The sequence below is a fragment of the Chenopodium album genome, chromosome 18 (assembly GCF_948465745.1).
Source record: "Chenopodium album chromosome 18, dcCheAlbu1.1, whole genome shotgun sequence".
Taxonomy (NCBI): Eukaryota; Viridiplantae; Streptophyta; class Magnoliopsida; order Caryophyllales; family Amaranthaceae; genus Chenopodium; species Chenopodium album.
Window position 1 is genome coordinate 31,206,937 of NC_137851.1, and position 23,125 is coordinate 31,230,061.

The 23,125-nt window shown below is 36.2% G+C and overlaps 2 protein-coding genes across 2 annotated transcripts; both read left to right on the plus strand.

The window, feature by feature from the left end:
• The first annotated feature begins 7,595 nt into the window (after positions 1–7,595).
• LOC145592061 (uncharacterized) lies at positions 7,596–9,311 on the plus strand. Its single transcript, XM_081648527.1, has one exon. It carries the CDS (start codon positions 7,596–7,598, stop codon positions 9,309–9,311), a length of 1,716 nt encoding a protein of 571 aa, XP_081504653.1.
• Positions 9,312–18,470: 9,159 nt separating this feature from the next.
• On the plus strand, positions 18,471–20,540 carry LOC145592062 (uncharacterized). Its single transcript, XM_081648528.1, has 3 exons — positions 18,471–18,939; positions 19,051–19,401; positions 19,675–20,540. The coding sequence occupies exons 1-3, from the start codon at positions 18,471–18,473 to the stop codon at positions 20,538–20,540; spliced, it is 1,686 nt and encodes a 561-aa protein (XP_081504654.1).
• The last annotated feature ends 2,585 nt before the right edge of the window (positions 20,541–23,125 follow it).

Below are 23,125 nucleotides of genomic sequence, written 5' to 3' on the forward strand. Positions count from 1 at the left end.
AGAAAGGAAAGAGAAAAGAAAGATAGAGCCGTGGAAGGGTTTGAGAAGAGAGAGAATGAAAAGAGAAGAGAGAGAAAATAAAGATGAGAGATGCGGCTGATTGCGTGAGTGAGATTAGGGTTAGGAATTGTGTAATACTCCGTATTTTTATTATATTTTTTATATATAAATTATTTATTTTATTTATTAAAATGATTCATTCATTTTAAAAAGGAATATTTAAATAATATGTAACTGTGTATAAATTAAATGAGTCATGAATTGAGGGAAAAAAAACACTTTTTATTGGGTCAATCTTATTTGAATGATTGGACCAACTTATTGGGAAGTTAAGGAAACTTGAAGGCCCAATAAGTTGGCTCCAAAGGAAAAGTTAAGGAGGAGTAGGACTTAGTAATGACAATGTTGTAATTATGAGTTTTTATTTTAAAAAGAGAGTATAGATACCTTAAAACATCAAGATTTCTCCACTGAAGATTCATAATTATCATATTTCATAAAAGTTTCAAAGGTTTCCTCTTTATTTTTTCTCTCCTTTTTCTCCTTATTTTCCTCTCTTTTTCCTCTTCTTTTTCTCTCTTTTCCACGCCTCTCACTCCCTCTTCTCCTCCCCTCATGCCAGCACCACCACCCACCAGTGCACCACCGGCACCACCCCCGGCCATGTTCTCCTCCTCCTCATCTCTTTGCGGTTTGGTAGTGTTAAAAAAAAAAACTCTTTTTCTCTTCCTAAATTAATTCTATTGTTTTATTGATTTTAAAGCATGATTTTAATTATGTTTTGGTATTGATTTTGGGATTATGATGTTGTTAAATTATTGATATAAATTTCAAATTTTTATTTAATCAAGAACCCTAAATTATGAACCCTAGAAATTGGGAATTTTATGTAATTGGTTAGGGATTGATGCTAGGTTGTTGTTATTGATTAATTCGTGGTTTAAACATGTTTTTAATGAGTTTAAAGCCCTCAATTTAATGTTTTAATTTAATTGTACACACTACTCTTTAATTATTGAGTTAGAATTTGATGACCCATGAAAGGGAAAAAAGTTTTAATGATTTAAATATGATTTACTAGTCTAAAAGTGATGTTTTATATTAAATAAGTATGCTGTAATTTTATTTAAGTCATGAAACTAAGTCTTTTTAAAAGGATTTGAATTACCCACTTAAAGAAAAGGTTTAAGGCTTTTATGTCATTAAATTGGGTTGATTAGTAAGGTTTAAAGAGTATTATAGTTGCTGGAAATTTGTGAGAATTGTGGATTAATTATAGATATGTATTTTTATTTGTAGGAAGCTTTGAGCTAAGTGATTTCTTGCGAGTGTGGCCGATTTTAGGTAATATTTAAGGTACGTATGTGCACAAGAATAATTGTGTATGCATAGTATCATGTTAGGATTGTGAATTATGATTTAAGTGATGAATTAGTAGCATGTTTGGTTGATTATCTGCTTGGAATTGATGCTGGATGAACATGAATTAATATGCAAGCATGTGGCTATGATATTTCAAGCATGATACAAGTTGAATATATGTGAATCATGGAAGTAAGTTTTATTTTCAAGTATCAAGGAAGCATGAAATTAATAAGCAAGGCTTATGTATGTTTAAAAGAGCTATAATTAGAATCATTGAGCATGATTTATGAATTTAATTATCACCCATTTATTATTGGCGTTGAGTCAAGAAGTTAGTTTATTTATTTACTTGCTCCATTAAGTTGAGATTGGGTCAAGGAAGGTTATTAGTGCATTCTACGCACCAAGGTAGTGTAGACACCAAATTTTGATCCCCTATTTTCCATACTTTTTATTACTTTCAGTTAACTAATAAATTATAATAATAAGATCTGATTTTGCTAACGACAACCGCAATAATTAGACATAAGAGACAAATTCAAGTAGTGTTTATTTATAATTTTGGAGTATACAAAACTCTTACAATTTGTACTCCTAATTTACGAACAAAATACGAGATTAATTCAAAGCATAACTCGAACCTTGTACACTCCGTACTGGGAACTTCAAGTCGTCATTTATTCATGATTATGAAAATCATTAACGCCATTAGTAGCACCACTAACGCCATAATCAAAGCTAAATATAAATTTAGCACTCGAAAATGCTCGTCGAACGGAGATGGAGTTTGACGATTTTGGTTGCCGGGAGCCATGGAAACCGAAGGGGAAAAGGCGAGGGGTGTGTTTTTTGGGTAAAGGGTGATTTCGGATAAGGGAAATCTCCCTTTTATAAGGGATAAATATTATCCGTATTTTTGTCGTATCCCAATTGTATAATCGTTTAGTCTAATAATAGTAGTAAGTGTATCTTTTAAAATAACATAAAATAAAAACAATGTTGTTACCAGTGACTTATGTAATAATCATGTCATTTGACATATCCTGGTCAATAGTATCAAATTTTGACCCTTTAATCTGTACATTTTTAAAACCGTGACCATTTCTAAAGTATCACTTTCTAACCCCAAATAAATTTTTAGTACTACTGATTCTTTTTTATCCTATTGTTATTATAATTATTCTACTATTTTTATATTATAAGTGGGTTCATCATATGTTATGTAAATAATTGTTACATTGTTGTTGGATTTTGTTTGACGATATGCCTAACCCATTAACATATTCATGGCTTTTGTTCCTTTATAATTTTATTATTTTCTTTTTTTTTTTTTTAAAAAAAAAAAAGAGGAAAAATACAAATCATAAAGGACAAATTAGCATATTTTGATTATGTAAAAGAATGCAAAGCATGCATGCATACTAAGCTATTACCAATACCCAAGGTCATGGTTTAATACAATAATAAGATGATAATAAGACACAAAACATGCATGAAGTGCATGTAATGTAAGTGGCAAATGCCAAAACTCACGGCTCCCATTGTTTTTTTTTTATTTTATATATTTTTTTTAATTTATTTTTTTTGTTTTGTTTTTTTTGTTGTTCAACTTCCTTAATTATAACTTGTTTTAGTTCTACCATTTTGCTTTGTCAAAAACGTACTACTATTCCAATTTTCATCTTCTTCTTCACCAAGACACCATTACCATTTACCTTCATGAGTCATCTTTTCTCCGTTTCACACACTCAGAAATAACAAGTGTAAGTATGCATGCTATTTCTCTTCCGGGTTATTGCAATGACGACAATATTTGACAGTAAAAGAGTGGCTCTAAGCAAAAATACCTCTGCCATTACCACTCATTTGATATGTCAAATCTCTACAGAAAAAGAAAATGGTAAGCCATAGTTGTAATTTAGCAACGAGAATCAGAAATTGGTGTGATATGACAATACGTTGTATCACTGGGCTGTGTTTCTTCCCAAACGGTAAGGTGATATGACTATCCACAATCAATGGCAAACAACTTTTTTTTCTTGTTATTTTCTGATAAGTAGGTGGTGTAATAGTCGTATTTTTCTATGGTGAGTTTAATATACGAAGAGTAAGTACACTCTTCAAAAGAAAGTAGTATTAATTAACCATTGTATTTAAATTATATTAGTACTTTTAATTATTTTTAGTCATTAATAATATTGTCTTTTGTTCAGTCAATAGTAATTAAGTTTTACATAAAGTAGTAGGCTATTCTATTTGTCCTCTACCTCATTAAGACGTTTTTTGGTTATAATTTCTACCTAACTCTTGTATTCGTACGTATTTATTTCGTATAACAGTATATTCTTTGTATTTTGTATTTTAGCTCCCATATATATACCACCCCACTCTTCACGAAAAGGAGGAAAAAAAATATCGAAGAGAATAGTAAAAAAAAAAAAAACATAAAAGAAGTATAAATTATTTCAGCATTATTATTTGACTAAAAAAAAAAGCAATCAAAATTTTTTATTTTCCGTAAAAAAAAAAAAAAAATATTGTAGAAAGACTTGGCCTAATTTTAATTCGATCGTTTTTGACACTATCTACTCTTACTAACTCCTCAAGATAGCTACTCAAAGTCAAAGGTAATATTTTCTTTCTTTTTATTTGTGATTTCATATTATTTTTTACATACATTTACTAACTTTTCTACTTTTGTGTGTTCCATAACCTCCTAGGGCACTATACGTGCCGGTTTCCTAATTTGGAAACCAAGTAGAATTTGACCGACCACGAGCGAGATTGAGAGTGAGTATACATGGTTTTTTTGATTTTTCTTTTCTTGTATGTATCATCATTATGTAGAATATGAAATGGAAGCAATGATAATTGTACAAAATGCATAAGGAAGCACCAAAGAATGAATGATGGAATTCTAGCAAGATAGCATTTTCGACCACTTTATTTTATTATGTAAAAAATCGTTTTTTATTATAAAATTAAGAAATAAATTTTTTACAGTAAGCTTATGTATTTAGGAGTGTATGAGACTTGAAATTTCATAAAAATAAATTTTAACCAATCCACAAAAAATCAGACATGAAGACATAGTAAGACCACAATGTTTTACTACAGGTCTGTCTATTTGCCAATTTTCGACAAATATCCTTTTTAATAATAAAATTTGAATTGACTATCTTGAAAGAAGATTCCTTAAGCTTTGTAAATTGGGGTCACACGTTCCCATAGGATAAAAACTCTATTTTTTATGATTTTTACAAAACAAGGTAACAAAATGATAAACTGATTTGAGGCTGTCTTCTCCAACCAAGCATACTCTTTTTATTTGGCATATCAAATGACTTCTAAAAAGGGAGAATTTTCTACAGAGCATTTATATGCTTTTCCTTAACATACCATTAAAAGGATCATGCCAATTTCGAAGTACTTTGACCATTATCACCCAATTCCCCATGAACGTCTCAAACTGGAGTGTTTTTAAAGAAAATTCATTATTTTTCAATTCAACCGTTGGATGAATCCTAATTTTTTATATGTTATAGAAGACTGATAGACCTTTTTAGGGATCTATCATATGCTCAAATCCAACCGTTAAAACTTGAGTTATGGTGTCCGAAATATTAAGGAAAGTTTTTTTAAAACCCTTAAGTTCTTTTTTTTTTTAAGAAAGAATGAACTTTATTATATAATTTGTGTCACCCTATTATATACACCTCTGGTATTTTTTTTTTCTTTAAAATATTTAAATTTAAGTCATTTGAGGAAGCTATAAATTACTCATGCCTCAAGTTGATATTAATCCAAAAAAGAGACACATATGTATCACTTTAAGACTAACACTCTTTTTTCTTAAAAAAAAAGGGTCTTCTTCCTCCTATGGCTATATGAAAGGAGCGGTATAAATAATTCATTTATTTCGGAATAGAATGTCTTACTTTTTTTTATATATAAATCTTGTTTAAGTTTTAATTCCATCACCATTCGGAGGAGCAAAATTTCCTTATGCATTTCTTAATAAAGAGACAACTAATTTTTAATTAAGTGAAATATAGCTTTGCATGCTTGTATCATTTTATTAATAAAATAAACCTTTCGAGTTGTGGTTTATGGCCTATATTTAAATGATAGGGTAAAATTGAATATTCAATCATGATAGGTTATGAGATGATCTTTTGCCACAGAGAACTATACTTTTAAAGTTTTATTATCTCTGATAGATCGTTTACGTAATCTGACATGATCAAGGTTTTCAATTCACTACCTATCATTTAGATTTAAGCCATATGGAATGTCCATTTTGCATAAGTCAATTTCCTACAACCCAAATACATTTCCTTTGTATTCTTCTCGATTCATACCAAGTAAAATACCCCATTTTATCAGACTCCAATAAAGCCCATACGATCTCTTTTCAGAAGTTGGTCAACCCTAAGTAAAGCCGTTGATTGAAACGCATTTCCCAAATAAAAAAGCATTCTCCTCAAAGAAACTCCTATGGTGTCGCTAATTCTAGTGACTTCCTCAACCTTGATAAATTGACCTCCATCTTGAAAGCAAGATTGCTCAGCCTCATTCAAATAACCCCATACGGATCGACCACCCTTCCCAAAAAAAAATATAAACTTGAAACCTCGTATGGAATCTTTGACCATGTACAAATGGACGTTCGTAAGAACTACGTAGGGTTTTGATCCGGGAGTGGATTCAAATCCCACAATGAACGGTACGTAGGGCAACTTTAATGCTCAAACCCACCATATATCGTAAGGTTTAATTCACTTTTATTTTACATTTGAGTGTGATTGACAATGTGGAAATTTTCGTGTTTTTATGCATTAGTTTAAGGCAAAGTATGTGAATAACCATAACCAATTAGCAACGTACTAGTAAGAGCTTGTTCATTAGAACAGAGGAAGAGACGAGTTCCAAACGTTCGATCTTCCTAACTTATACCCCGTACCTAGATCTCTAATTTTCCTAAGACCATACTTATATAGTGCCTCACCTAATGGAGTCAATGTCGTTTTCTATTTGAAAACGATCATAAACAAAAAGACCGTCTCTATTCGGGCAAAAATAGAGTGGCGACTCTAATTTCTTTTTTTAGTCATATTATCGACTAACGTGGGATTTTGACTTCTAATTCTAATTAGTCAAAAATGGGGTACCACAGGCTGGCGACTCCATTGGGGAACTTTTTTTTTTTTTAATTCTAAGAGGTATAAACCTGAAAATACGAAAGCATATATGTATAAATTTATATGTTATTGATTATGGTTATTCGCATGAAGTATTTCTTTTTTGATATCATGATTTATGTGAAAATATGTGTCTTTGGGTATGCTTACGTGATCTGTGTCCGCACACGAGCACCGACTTTGTCGTAACCTAGGCTCTGAGCTGCTAATTTGCAGTGTTCAGAGAGTTTAGACAACTTATAATGAATTAAGGACGTAAACCTGTATCCGTGCGTTAATTACAATCGGCTATGTAGGAACGTTCAACCTCGAAAGAGGCCATCTGGTTAATTATTACCTTAAATAATTAATACTCTTAAATTGTGTGTTAGGACACATGGACAAATGCATGCTTGATTTTATTACATGTTCCTTCGTTTTTATTATTATAATTCATGCATGTCTAATTATTTTCATCTTCCTTACATAAAGTTTTTTTTACGTGCACAAGTTTTCACCTCCAACTTTGATTGTACCATCTCTTTAAAAGCATTACACGCTCTCTTTAAAAGTATTATGTGCTTTCTTTAAAAGCATCCTATGCTCAACTTTTTTTTCCTTTTAGTCTTTTTTTTTTTTTAAATTTGACCATTTTATTTTTCTTCTCATTTTCCTATTAAAACCATAATAAGATTAACTTATTCTGACTGGTAAGTCACTAAAATCCCTAGTGCTTGACCTAGGCTATGAAACCTTAGAAGATAAGTCTTTCAAGTCCCTAAACCGCAGAGGTAAAAGAAGAATGATTTCAATAATTCCCGACCCGACAATTTTGCAAACCCTTATGATCCTTCTTAGCGCCACCTGCCTACAATTAATCGCGAATTTCTGTAATCATGGGAAAGTCTTTCATTGTTATCTTTTCTTTCCACCAATAAAAAAAGAGGGGCAATTATTTTATGTAAGAGATGCTTTTTTCATTTCCCGCTAATATTCATTATATGTTTATCACCACTCAAACTATTGATACTGATAATGTTCTTATATGAAATGACAGGTATGTATTTGCATTTCAATATGGGATTTAATGCACCAAGGAACAAGCATGGAAATAATGGAGGGCGATGGACATCAGTCAACCCCATTTGCTTTGAAAAATGTGAATCTATGAAGGATATGTACTATCGTCTCAAGCCACAAGGGTTCATTGAAGCAAAACATCATAATTGTATTTTGCCATCTCCGAAAATAAACATGGGGAAATATTGCTCTTACTGCCACGGCTATGGACATGATATAGAAGGTTGCTTCGATGAGAGACATGTGGTGCAACAACTAATTGATGACGGAAAGATCCCAATTCCCAAAGGATGGATCCCACCTATATTGTCCTTCACTAATGCCGATTTACCACGGGTCATCAATTTTAGCCAACCCTTGTGTATCACTTTGGGGTGTAATTATCGTCGGATTTCAGGCATTTTAGTTGATAACAGATCAAATTTCAACACTTGCTCCAAAGAGTCTTTAAGCAAGTTAGGGCGAAGAAGTGCGCCTATGGGATTTTCTAATGCGATCGTAGTTACACATGATCACATCCCGAGGAAGGAAATAGGGACTATTAACCTGCAACTACGACATGGAGATTGGACATGTGATGTAGAGTTTCAAGTGGTTGAAGCTCCTAGCAACTTCTCTCTTATCTTGGGAAAACCTTGGCTCCACGACACTCAAGCTATTGCTTCTACTCTTCATCAAAAAGTAAAATTCTCAACACCGAAAGGAGTGATGATTATCCATGGTGATATGCCAGCGACAAAAGTGCCCCCAATATACTGCAACGTGGTTAGATCGATAGAAAACCCCACACTTCAACACAATCATCTAAAATCTCGGAATAGAGGCAATGCGATGTCATTATGGGAGTTGATCTCTAGTTCACAAACTCATCTAGATGCCCTCATTTGTCACCTAAAGACAACCACGATTGACCTATTTGAGGAATCAATCGACATTAAAGCATTCATGTCTAAGGACATACTATGCAATCGAGAATACACTCTTTCGGTAATTGAGCTAGATTTTGCTTTCCTAAAGGTAAAAACATCAAAAGATGAGAAGGATTGTCCTAAAGTATCTACTATTGGCAATTCAGGAATGAGTCATAACCATTTTGATCTTTGCCAACCATATTCTGATCAATTGGTTGATTCATTTGATACCATACTACCCAAACATGAATCTTATGCTGGTGTTCTATGTCATGGGAATAGGCTCAGTGAGTCTTCGATGATTCTCCAACGTCAAACCAATCATCAAGAGTGGACATTCACCGAAGCTGATTTACCCCCGAACCCGTGGCATACGCAAGAACTACACATCACGCTAAGACATGGACGAAGCTACATAAATCACATATTGGTCGACAATGGGTCTACATTAGACATATGCTCTCGAGGATTCCTTTATAGTTTGGGTTACACCGATTCATATATCAATCCTTTGTCTTACACAATTCTTGGTTTTGATGATACGCCACGAGAAGTAACTGGGTACATCAATTTGCCCTTAAGTTACGAGACCATGGTTTTTTCTGTCAGATTTATGGTCATTAATTGTCCGACTTCATACAACTTACTCTTAGGACGGCCTTGGCTACATGAGTATAAAGGGGTTGCATCGACTCTCCACCAAAAAGTAAAGTTGGTAACGCCACTTGGGGTGATTACAATTCCCGGAGACCTTACAAACGAAGTGTATAATTGAGGGTGGATCAATCCTCAAAGGTATAGGATGGGTAATATCTTCATTTTGATGGAAAGAAAGTAACCCAATCTACTTGGCAAGATGCAAAGGGAATCTACAATGACGTCTAGCAAATCAAGGGTTTACCACATCAAAGTTACAAGCTTTAGAAAAAAAAAAACTCCATCGATGAACTTTATATGTATTATGTATTTATTTTTCAGTTGAAAAAAATGTATGACTAGTAGTAAAAAAAAAAAAAGAACCAAAAAATAAATAATAATAGTAATGAGGAATAATAACATGCTTCCTAGAGCTACGTTTGGGCCTGATTCCCGAAGAATACCCTTGTTTCGGGATACGTAGGCAGCCTTCGGGCGCGGCCTTTGCACTTATCGAATTTTAATTTTTGTTGTTTCAGGATGCACGGTGCTAAAGCTTTGATGATTGACATTACCATCTTAATAGTGTAACAGGGACACATGCCCTATTTCTGTCTCTCTTTCTATATACTTTTTTGCAAAGCGGGAAATGAAAAAGTAGAAAGAACTTTTGACAATGATTAAGTAATTCGCGATTGAACCCCATAGTTAAACCAATCCTCCATTTTAAAAAGCTTTAGGATGGCCCAAACCCGTACCTTTTCTTAATTTATATGTTTTATTTGCGTAAAAAAAAAAAATTCTTTATTCATACATTAAGGACCAAGTACAAAAGCTATTAAGGACAAAGCTAATAAGGACCAATTAGAATTTTAGTGGGCGGAGGAATTTTAAACTCTTCATGATGACCCCAGGGGAATCTTTGACAGTGCTCAGCAAGAAATAAAGCCCCTTTTAGATCCCCTTGCAAGAAATGTCGTATACTAATTTCCCAATCATGTGAGCACATCATTTGGAGTATATCGCATAACATTAACTCAACCTCCGTGGTGGAGATGTCTAAACTAGCCAAGGCTAGATTATAAATACCAACATCTACCAGCACTTCCAAATGCTTCACTCGTAGCAATCGAGCCTTCTTCAAACCTTGTTGTAATAACGATAAGACAAAGAGCGATAGGCCAGGCCCTTTAACCTTAGAACCAAACCCGATCACCCAGTTTTCCTCAGCATTCCGTAATGTGAACCCACCCCTACTTTTTAATGCACCATCGGAGATGGCTGCGAAGGAGAGTGTGTAAGGTTTTATGTGCACCCAAGGATCGGTTATCTGTGCCTTTGAAAATATGTCCATTAAAGAAAATAGACCCCTTTGGCCTATTGTCCATAATGTTTCGGGAATCGCGAATGAAGGAATTCTAAATTCAGGTATTTTTTGAAGGAAACTTTCTTTATAACGCAAATAACTCGACGGCCCACCTAGTGCTGCCTTTAAGCGATCATGTGAAGCAAAATTCGATAAATTTAACCAGGCATGGTTAGCAGAAATTTGGCTCAGACCCTTCCCTTCTCGTAATGGAACCTCTAAGGAAGTCTTACGATGTGAAACATAGGCAGATAAACTTATTAAATCTGCAGTTACTTGATTCAAAGAAAAGAAACATGTTTCACTCCACAAAAATAAGATTGGTGGGAGAGAGCCAGACCCACGGAAGACTGAAAATGTTCGGATACCAAAACTCTTTGCTACCTCTTCACCTATTCTAGGGTCTGAAAGAAGAAGCACAAAACAAGTAGGTTGGTATGTTTTGAGTAGCATGAGGAGATGACCGGGAAGTCGAGTCATAGGTTGATCTCGAACGTCCCACAACAACAACCTAAGTGCCCTATGACTTGTAAGGTTGATAGGTAATGGGGATGTCGAGCTAGAACTTTCTCCGGAGTTATAAGGAAAAGGGAGTGTTTTGTGACTTATGATGGCCAAAATAGAATAAGTCAAGCTTAAAGGGAACTGTAGACTTAGAGACATGGCCAAAACCGTAGTGTCCGCCACGAATAGAACTAAGGACTCTAAAGTATCACTTACACGAAACGTTTGAGAGAAATTACCTACCAACACAGGCCTCACTAACGGAGTAGGAGAAGTAGTTATGGGGAGAATTTGGTTAGAAAATCCCGTAGGAGAATCAACGACTAAGCGGTCCTCCAATGACATGGAAGCAAGAGCCGCTTCATGTTCCCTATCCCTTAAGTTTTGAAGAGAAGGAGTAGGGTCTTCTGAGAAAAATTGGATCAACCTCCTCACACGGGATGAACGTGAACCTTGAGGAGGCAAATTAAGATCCATGGGAAATACTCCTATAAAAAAAAACTTGTATGAGTTCTTGCTTTTGTTGTTTTAATTATCCCTAGGATAACTGATGAACTTATATATAGGCTAGAGTTTATAATAGACCCACCGATAGCGTGTCACGAAATTCAAGACACAAGGAGATAACAAACAAAATCTCAAAACTTCTAACACAAGCTAGAGGCAAACCTATGAATCTCGACAAAATTTCTTTTAAAGGAAAGGGAATCTTTTCAAACAAGTTTATATAATCATATTAATTGGTATTTTAGGTGTTCATCTCTCAGTTAAATATTCATTAGTCGTATTTCTTTTATGTTTACTTGTTGCAATCATGAATACTAACGTCTTTCCTTTTTTTTCTTTTCTTATCACATTATCATGTCATTTTCATTTACAGGAGTTCTATATGGACCCGTGCTGGATCTAGACTTGTTCGCCAAGCCCCTTTATATTGTAGAAGATCCCTTTCTGCAGAGTTCTCCCCTTGCCCGATATCAGTCATATTCTCCTCCCCCAGCTGTAGTAGCATGGCTGGAACTTCAAACAATGAGCAACAAAATTCGAGCTTTAGCTTAGATCCTTTCGTGGAACTTAAGGGGATGATGCAAGCCATAATCGAACGACAAGATACTGTAGAGCAAACTATGGTGAATTTCATAAAACAAAACACACAGATGCATCCTAATGTGCCAGAATCGGAAGTAGCCTCACCATTCCCACTGGAAGTTGGAAACAATGACAGGGAAATTCCCACCAAGATTGAAGAGGAAATGATCAGGATGAAAGAAGTGTTGAAAGGTATCACTCAGGCTGAACCATGGATGGACATCCATGGGCTAACTCTCTTTCCTAAAGCGCGCCTCCCATATGGTTTTAAGATGCCTGTTCTTTCACACTTTGATGGAATAGGAAGTCCTACCAACTTCTTAAAACTCTATGTTGGCGCTATGAGCCCTTGGGGTGTAGATGAACCACTGATGGCTCAGTTATTTCAACAATATCTTGATGGAGCTGCTTCACACTGGTTTTTGAATCTGGAAAATTCAAAGAAATCCACTTGGGCCGACATAGTGAGAGAGTTTTCCAACCAATATAAATACAATGAGGAAGTTGATATCACGAGAAGGGATTTGGAGACAACTACACAGAATATCAATGAAACATTTTCTTCCTTCATTACTAGATGGAGAAATAAAGCAGCTAAAATGATAAATAGGCCAAATGAAGAAGAGCAATTGCAGATGATTGTGAAGAATCTCCTTCCTGTATATCAAAAGCAGATGGCATATCAATACTTCCCCTCTTTTAAAGCTCTTATCTCAACTGGGTCATTGGTTGAAGATGCCATAAAGAAGGGAGAGATCAAGAAAGAAGACTTTAACAATGGCAACTCATATAGTTCAAGGTTTGGGGCTAATAAGAAGATCACCAATAATGATGCATCTGCTTCAAAGCCTACCAACATGATATACAACATTGGGGCAACCTCGGCATTTCAACTCCGACCCCAAAGAGAATTCACTCCTTTAAATATGACATATGCCCAGGCATTCTCCAAACTAAAAAAGGCCAATCTCATCCAACCTTTGAACCCAAGACCTCCACCAAGGAACCCGCCACCAACGTACAACCCAAACAAACATTGTGAATTTCATCAAGGAGCCGGGCACGACATTGAAAGTTGTACGGCATTCAAGCATCGACTACAAGACTTGATAGATGGTGGAAGACTCTCTGTTGGAACCTTAGCCAATAAACCAAATAACACGCAACCTAGCATCACAAATAACCCCCTTCCAAATCACAAACCCCCTACCTCCATAAATGCCATCTCCACCTACACAAATGATTTTGACCCAACCCAATTGATCACCAGAAATGAATCTTGTGAATATGAAGCACCAGCGACTGAAATAGGCAGGTGTCTAGATAATGAACTTGCTTCCCATAGAATCATCAAGATAAGGGGTCACGACTATACCCTCCGCAAGGATCCTTTTGCTATGATGTGTGGGGCTATAGATTACGACAATGCATACTTTATATTAGATCGTGAGGAAGATGAAGATGCTGCATCTGTAATGGTTATTATTGAAAGAAACACGGGAGCTGATTTCTCCACTCCAAACAACTATAGGCACCCTATATGCCTTGATGACCTTAGTGATGATGAAGTAGTGGAAGTATCCCATTTAACTCGAGCAGGTCGACACTTCAAGCCCTCTTACCTTGAAGAAGATAATCCATTAGATGCTTTACGAAGAAAAGAAAAAGGGAAAGAACTAATGGTAGATGAAGTTAACATAGAAGATGATGCTATCAAGCGAATGAAGGAGGTCAATGCTAATGTTTCTATATGGAAGTTGCTTATGCACTCGCAACCACATCGAAGTGCGGTCCTTAAGAATTTGAATGAAGCTTCGGTTGACCCATCCATTACTCCAGATCAGATTGTAGGCCTTATTCATGGTGTAGACCATACTCTCATGTTCACGGACGAAGATCTCCCTGAAGTTTCAAATCATAATAATTCATTACACATCACTGTTCGATGCAATGGATGGACGATACCTAGAGTTCTTGTGGATAACGGATCTGCAATCAATGTATGTCCCTATCGAGTGCTCACTGAGCTTGGTCATTCGAAAGATGATTTAGCACCATCAAGCCAAGTGGTTCGAGCCTATGACAACGCCACCAGAGAAGTTTTGGGTTCCATCGAATTACTTATAGAATATGGCCCAATGGCTAGGAAAGTAGACTTCACAGTGATTGACATCAAAGCATGCTTTAACCTCTTGCTAGGAAGACCTTGGTTACATGAAAACAAGGTTGTAGCCTCAACGTTACATCAAAAAGTGAAATTAATGACCTATCACGGAGCAGTAACCATCCCCGGAGATCCAGATATCATGAACATCTCACCTATCGGGAAATTTGTGCTACACCTAGATGAAGAAGAAGGGAGTCGCTTGGATGGTTTTAATGTCTTTTGCATTCAAAGTGGTGGGTGGATAGAGGTATCTGATGAGGATGGTAATGAAGAACCAGAAGACCCAATCGAGATCCCAGAAGAAGGCGATGAACCTCTGTATCAAGAAAAGCAAGAAGAACCTAGAACCCCAGAGGATAGAATTAACAATGAACAACAAGAACGAGAAGGAGAGTTGTGGACTAGCAGCGATAGTCGTGCAAATAGCAATGACGCACGCGATGACTTTGATTTAGATTTTGATGTTCCAATGTTTAGAGTGCCAATTTTCCCAGAAAAATTAATTTTGTTTCCGGGCTATAAACATGAACCAAGATATCAAGATCTACCAAAGTTGGAAAAATTTGATGGCACAGGTGACCCAATGATCCATCTCAGTAAGTTCGTTAATGTCCTTGCTCCCTTGGATGTCCCAGAAGAGCACCTCCCTACGTTATTTGATCGTAGCTTGGAAGGCGCAGCGTTATCTTGGTATTATAGCTTTGAACGCATTGGTGAAGCAACTTGGAATGAGATATCACAAGCTTTTGTTAATTGGGCTTATAATTTTAGTCAAACGGACCCTCAGAAATTGGTCTTAGTCACAACCCTACAGACAAATCAAGAAACATTCTCTCACTTCTGCTCTCGATGTTCTGTTGTACGATCCAAGCTCCGAAATCCTATCACAGATAAAGAGTTTATGCTCATCATGCTTAAGAACCTTAATGATTTCTATTACCGTCAAATGGTTACAATGAGATACAATATTCTTGGGCATATGGAACAACATGGGTTCAATATCGACACATATAAATTACTAGACCATAGGCCAAGGGTCAATCCATGTGCCGAAACATCTAACAGAAGATCATTTACAGAAATTAATGAGCCTCTAAGTGCGGTGTATCGTCGTTTGCACAGGCAAGGCCTTATAAGAACAAAGGGATACGTATGTGCAATCCCGCCACCTGAAGTAAATATGGAGAGATATTGTAGTTATTGTAGTTAGTTTGGCCATACGACTGATTCATGTTATGATCTTCGATGCTTTATCAGAGAACTCATTGATCGTAGGATAATCGACCCAATCCACACAAGGCCTAGGACTGGACACAATCTTGTGCGACTTTTTTCATCGCAACAATGGTCGTCTCAATCTGCAATCTTTCGAGGATTACTCGATGAAGGCGCTATTAGACCACTTCCTCGACGACCTGGAGCTAGCCCTATAAGAGTAGACCTCCACAAATATTGTCATTATCACCAACTTCACGGTCACGACACCGATAGATGTCACGCTCTTCGCTTGCGCATCAAACATATCACCAAGATATCACATTTGAGTCGTAAAAGGTCAATATCCATTAATGTCTTATCAACTTCTAATGATGAAGAAGACCCTACGAATCTCATGACATACGATCCTCTAAGTGAAGAAATGGGACGGATGAATGTGAATGAACGGTTATCTCCAGCACCACAATCCGATGGATCATCTAGTGATGAAGAACCCTTTTGGATGAAAGATGAGGAATTTTCCGTGACTACGGATGGACAAGATACATCCGCAACAAAAGTAGCTTCTATTCAATCAATCATGGAGCCATATATCTTTCTAAGACAGATCGACAATGAAACCAAGAAAGCATGTACTCAAGTATGTAAAGCATGGGCTAGATGGTTGTATAAAATGAAGCAGGATGGTTATGATGAAGAACCTAGCGAAGGTTCAGGACATTAACAAAGAAATAATCATGATCCACACTTCCATTCATTCTTAGCCAACCTCGTTTAAACGCAACTTCTAGAAAAACCCACAAAAAAAAACCAAAAAATAGAAAACCCACAAAAAAACCAAAAAATAGAAAAACCCACAAAAAAAAACCAAAAAATAGAAAACCCACAAAAAAACCAAAAAATAGAAAAACCCACAAAAAAATAGAAAAAACCCACAAAAAAACCGAAAAAACAAGAAAAACCCACAACAAGAAAAACCAAAAAAATAGAAAAACCCACAAAAAACCAAAAAAATAAGAAAAACCCACAATAAGAAAAACCAAAAAATAAAAAAAAATCCACAAAAATGCCTCCTTTTACTACCCTAAGAACTACGTGCATCTTGATCCCCCATGGCACACTATAACATTGAAACTCCTATAATCACCATACCCTTCATTACTTACTTTTCTCACCACGCCATTGGGGGTACGTAGGTAACTCAGGCATGAGTTCAGCCGCTTAAACACAAAACCAACCTTCCACTTTATATGTGTATTGCAAACAAAATAAAGATTATGCAGAATTTGGACTCGTACAAGGTACAAGGAGATACGCAAGCGCGTAAGAAAATTGTTGAGTTTCTTGACATCCGCTGAAGAAAATTATTAAAGGGATATAGGCCCATGTTCTACATCTTTGTCCTTTATTTTTTTTTTAAAGTTGGTATATCATGAGAGATGAACACCTATAAACCCTTTTGTTAACTCGGATCACTTCTCCTTATTGATTAATCATAATACATCTCCGTGTTTACATACAAAAATGGTTTCAGTAGCATGGCTGAATGTCAAACAATGAGCGAGTTCTAACATCTTGGGTACCTTGTATGTAAAGAAGCATCTAATCTAACACCTTAATCAACGACCCTTACTGACCTTTTCTTTCCTTTTATCAAAACGTCATTTACTTTTTTTTTTCCAAACAAAAAATTCATATATATGCATTTCTTAAGTTTCCTTTTTTTATATATAAAAAAAAAAGTTTTCTTATTTGGCATATGAATTTGCATGATTCATACATATCTTTTCTTTCCAACTTTGGTTGACTTTAATACCCCTTGTATAGGTAACCACCCAGGATAAACAGACGTCTAATTTGGAAGCCTTCCCTTTACAAATATGACCAATCCCTCTCAACAAACCAGCCTTTCAGGCCGACTAGAAAATCCCATCCTAAAAAACCAAGGTTTGATGCCCCAGCCACTTACTAAGGGTCTACAATTAATGATGAAAATGGGTTATATACCTGGTCAAGGTTTAGGTCGAAACAATGAAGGAAGGAGGGACCCTATCCCCATCATTGACAAGAAGAACCGCCATGGTTTAGGATATGATCCTAGACACGACTTTCACACTCACAAAAGATCATCTTTAACACTCAATGGACAGTTTGTTTTACAAAATGATACCGAGCCATACCATGAATTCCCTGAGCCGTGGTATGACTTTGCCTCACAAAAAATACTCCCTGGACTGGAAATCTTCTTCGCTGAGGCTAGAGACGAGAATGTGGTAGAAAAGTGGTTTTACGAGAAGCCTAAACAAAAGGAATACATTGATTGGATAGAGTACTTGAAGCATGGTGTTCTGAGAAATTTATTTTCTACAAAATTTGGAGATATTGAAGACATAGATCCATTATCGCTCATAGTACCAGTTGAGGGTGATGTTCAACTCCAAATGAAAACCGAAAAAACTCAAAACCAACCCTACCTAAAAGACCCTTCCCTTAAAATGTTTTAAAAAACAAATGAGATTCATTTCTCCCACTCAGATGGCTATGAAACAGATAGTTCTTCATCCAGCCAACTTTCCCTCCACACACAATCTGACTTTTCTGATCATGAAGACTTTGAAGCTCATGTAGAATCTAAACATGTTTGTATGCAAGAAATTAATGTTGATTATCATGAGTAATCTGACAATGAATCTTTCAATGAGCCTAAATCATGCATGACACCTATAGAAGAGTCCATAGTCATAGATATAGGCATAGAAGGTGACATAAGAGAGGTTAAATTAGGATCTTCCCTCTCCCCTGAAGAACAAGTTGCATTCATTTCATTACTTAAAGACTATGTAGACGTGTTTGCATGGTCATACGCTGATATGCCAGGTGTGGACCGTAACATAGCTGAACATCGTATTCCTCTCTATCCAGACAGCAAGCCAAAATAACAAAAGTTGCGAAGAATGAAGCCAGAAGTCAGTCTTAAGGTCAAAGAGGAGATCCAGAAGCAGCTTGATGCAAAATTCATTCGACCAATTAAACACCCTGAATGGTTGGCTAATGTGGTGATAATTCCCAAAAAGGAAGGAAAGGTTCGAGTATGCATAGACTTCAGAGATTTAAATGCAGCATCACCAAAGGATTATTTCCCACTGCCCCACATAGATGTCTTGGTGGATAGTACTGCGGGACATGCAATGTTCTCATTCATGGATGGTTTTTCAGGCTATAATCAAATACTGATGGCGATGGACGATACACCAAAAACATCGTTTATTACCCCATGGGGGACATTTTGCTACCAAGCGATGCCCTTCGGACTAAAAAATGCTGGAGCTACTTATCAACGTGCTGCAACAACCATCCTACATGACCTCATTCATGACACTGTTGAAGTGTATGTGGATGATATGATTGTTAAAAGCCATGACCGTATGGAACACATATTGGCATTGAAGTCTTTCTTTTATAGAATTTGAAAATACAACTTAAGATTAAACCCTCAAAAATGTGTGTTTGGGGTGACTTCCGGAAAACTTCTAGGATTTATTGTAAGTCAAGAAGGAATCAAGGTTGATTCAGATAAGGTTAAAGCCATTAAGGAATTGCCTCCTCCAAAGAATGAAAAAGAAATAAGAGGTTTTTTTGGAAGAATTCAGTACATTAGCAGGTTTATATCACAACTTACAACTAGATGTGAACCAATCTTCAAACTTCTTCGGAAAAATGTGCCAAAAAAGTGGAATGATGAGTGTCAAGCTTCATTTGATTCAATGAAAAATTATCTTTCTAATCCTCCAGTTTTGATGCCACCCAAGCCTGGGGAACCTTTGCTCTTGTACCTTACAGTGACAGAAACTGCCATGGGTGGATTGTTGGCGCAATATCAAGAAGGTACCAAGAAAGAAATTGCTATTTATTATCTAAGCAAAAAGTTCTTAGAATATGAGACTAGATATACTCCCTTAGAAAGGGCATGCATCGCTCTAATCTACGCGACAAAAAAGCTCAGACATTATCTACAAGCTCATACAACATTCCTTATCTCAAGATTAGACCCTATCAAATATATCTTTGAGAAACCTATTCTGAGTGAAAGATTTGCGAGATGGCATGCTATTCTCTCATAATTCGATATTCAATGTGTTAATAAAAAATCTGTTAAAGGGAGAGCCATATCTGAAGCGTTAGCTGATGGGCCTATATCAGGAGATGAATTCGATAACGACTTTCCGGATGAACATTTATTCAATATCAATACATCACAATGGAAGATGTACTTTGATGGAGCATCTAATAGAAGGGGGAATGGTGCAGGTGTGTTACTTATTGATCCACATGGAGTTCATATTCCCTTTTCAATAAAACTTAGTTTTCCAACAACCAATAACACCGCTGAATATGAAGCTTGCATCTACGGTGTAAAGGCAGCCTTAGCAGCAGGGGCAAGAAATCTTATAGTGTATGGTGATTCAAACCTCATTATATCTCAGACAATTGGAGTGTGGAGGGTTCGAGATGAAAGGTTGCAAATGTATACTGACCATCTCCAACAACTTATCCCCTGCTTTGAGGAAATCGATTTCAAACATCTCCCTCGAGAACAAAATAGTTTCACTGACGCGCTAGCAAATTTGGCAGTAAATTTAACCTGGGAAGATAACGTTAAAGTTCGGTCTGTAGCTGTAGAAGAAAAAAGTTCCCCAGTGATCATGGATGAAGAAATGATCGCATCATTAACTATACAAGACGAAGAGGACTCTTGGTATAGCGACATAAAAAATTTCTTGGCCACTCGAGAATATCCCGAAGGGAGTCATAAAAAAGATCAACTTGCAATTCGAAGGCTAGCCGCTCATTTTGTGATATTAAAAGATCAATTGTATCATAAAGGTTTTGATGAAACCTTGCAACTATGTATTCATGGTGAACAAGTCCGAAAGGTCATGGGAGAAATCCATGGAGGAGAATGCGGACCACATATGAACGGACGAATGTTGGCTCGTAAGATTTTGCGAGCCGGGTATTATTAGACCACCTTGGAGACAGATTGCATACACTTTGTAAGGACATGTAAGAAGTTTCAAATCTTTGCAAATCTCAACCATATGCCACCCGTCTCACTACATAATCTCACTTCAGCGTGGCCATTCTCAAGTTGGGGCATCGACATCATTGGACAAATTCATCTGAAAGCTTCAAATGGGCATCAACACATTTTAGTAGCGATTGATTATTTTTCAAAATGGAATGAAGCAGCATCATTTTCCAAGTTAGGTGCGAAACAAGTCTCGAAATTCGTGATAAATAACATTATTTGTCGCTATGGAGTACCTTTTGAAATGATTTCCACTAGGCGAAAATATCAATTGGCCACCGGTTCAAAACCCCCCTATGCCACCGGTTTTGAACCGGTGGTCAGTTGGGGGGTGGCAATACTCGGTTGAAAAGGCCACCGGTTAAAAACCGGTGGCAAAATTAAGTATTGCCACCGGTTAACCGGTGGAAATAGTCGTTCCCGCAATATTTTTTTTTTGTTTTAACAACTATTGCCACCGGTTAACCGGTGGCAATGAACATATATATATATATATATATATATATATATATATTTTTTTTTGTTTTTTTTTACTTGAAATATAACTGAACATAAATCAAAAAAAAAATGACAGCATCTAAATATAAATCGAACAATATCATTCAATTTAATCGAAAAATTACAACATTTAATTAAAAAAAAAATTTCCAATATAATCCAACAATTATTATGTCAAATAAATCAGTAAAAAATTACAATATAAATCATAAAAAATTACAACATCAAAATCACAAAAACCCCATACAACATCTAAATCAAAATCTTGATTCTTCACTTTCACATCCAAATCAATATACCTGCATCAATTAAAACAAAAATATAAATTGAATAATAAAAAAAAAAGAACACTAATCTCGGAATTAAAAAAAAATCAGAAGACTAATCAGTTTAAATTAAGCTGATGAAAAAAAAACAAACACTAATCTCGGAATTAAAAAAAAAAAAGAACACTAATCAGTTTTTTAAAACCCAGAAAAAAATCCAAAAAAAAAAACGATAAATATCCTAAAAAACACAGAAATCATAAATTATTAAAACTAAAAAAAAAAATTGCGAAAAAAAAACCCAAAAATCATGCATGTACCTATAAACTGTCGAAAATCAATCACAATTAAACCCAAATCAATCAAACCCGGCAAATCAATTAACCCCAAAACTTTCGAAAATCAATTAAACCCAGAAATTTCGAAAATCAATTAAACCCAGAAATTTCGAAAATCAATTTCGAACAATATTACAACAATCAAATCCATAAAAATCAAGGCATTTACCTGTAGACCCATAAACATGCACAAATCAAGGCGAAAAGTGGTGTTGATGATGTAGATCTGTCGGTGTTGTTGATGTTGGTGTTGCTGGTGTGGTGGTGGCGTGGTGGTGATTTCGTGGGTTGATGGTGGCGAAGGAGGAGAACGGAGGAGAGAGGACGAGAGGGAACAGAGAGGGAGAGAAGGAGAGAGAGAGATCGAGAGAAGGAGAAAGAGAAGGAGGAGAGGGAAGAGATGAGAGAGAAAGAGAAGGAGGAGAGGATGAAGGAGAAGAGGGGAGAGGGGATCAGAGTTGAGGCCGAAAGAGAAGGAGGAGATCAGAGGTGGATGTTTGGTTGAGGAGAGAGGATGGAGAGAGGAGAGAGGATGGAGGAAACGGCTGGGAGAAGAAATGGTAGGGTTTGGGTATATAAAGGGCCGGTTTTTTTTTTTTTTTTTTTTTTTTTTTTTTTTTTTTTAATATACTAAGTTATTGCCACCGATTCAAAACCGGTGGCCTTTCAAATTTTTGCCACGGGTTTGGTTGAACCGGTGGCAATAACTCTTTGCCTCATCCCGCCACTAATTTTTGCCACGGGTTTTCAAAAACCGGTGTCCAATGAGCGTTGTATTTTTCAATTTTTCTACTAGTGTTCGGACAATGGGTCGCAATTTGAGGGGCAATTGAAAGAAACTCTTGAAAGTATAAAGTTAGACATCATCAATCTTCTCCTTATCGCCATTAAACCAATGGAGCAGTTGAAGCAGCCAACAAGACCATTCGGACAATAATCGCAAAAATGACTGAAAAGACAAGGGAATGGCCTGACAAGTTGCCGTATGCTCTTTGGGGGTATAGAATCTCTATTCAAACCCCAACAGGAACTACTCCTTACTCCTTGGTGTATGGGATGGAGCCCATCCTTCCCATAGAAATCGAAATTCAATCCTTACGGGTCATGAATGAAAGTGAAATCTCTGAAGATCAATGGCTCAAACTTCGGAATGATGAACTTGCCTTAGCAAATGAATGAAGGTTACAGGCTCTTCACAATACCCAACTTTACCAACGAAGCATTGCTCGAGCCTTCAACAAAAAAGTTCGAGATAGAGACATCTAGGAGGGTGATTTGGTGCTAAAAGAAAATCGCGCTCCTCTTCATGATCCTTGGGGCAAATTTAAACCAAATTGGTCAGGACCATTCTTGGTCAAACATATCACTCATGCCAGGGCAGTACAGTTAGTCGATATGAATGGTGATACTTTCCTCCA

Bases quoted from the DNA above. Each gene is read 5' to 3' on its own strand.
- LOC145592061 (XM_081648527.1), top strand. From the start codon at position 7,596: ATGACAGGTATGTATTTGCATTTCAATATGGGATTTAATGCACCAAGG.
- LOC145592062 (XM_081648528.1), top strand. From the start codon at position 18,471: ATGAAGCCAGAAGTCAGTCTTAAGGTCAAAGAGGAGATCCAGAAGCAG. The intron at 18,940-19,050 runs GTATGGAACACA...GAAAACTTCTAG, and splicing joins GATTGTTAAAAGCCATGACC to GATTTATTGTAAGTCAAGAA. The intron at 19,402-19,674 runs GTACCAAGAAAG...AATCTGTTAAAG, and splicing joins GTTGGCGCAATATCAAGAAG to GGAGAGCCATATCTGAAGCG.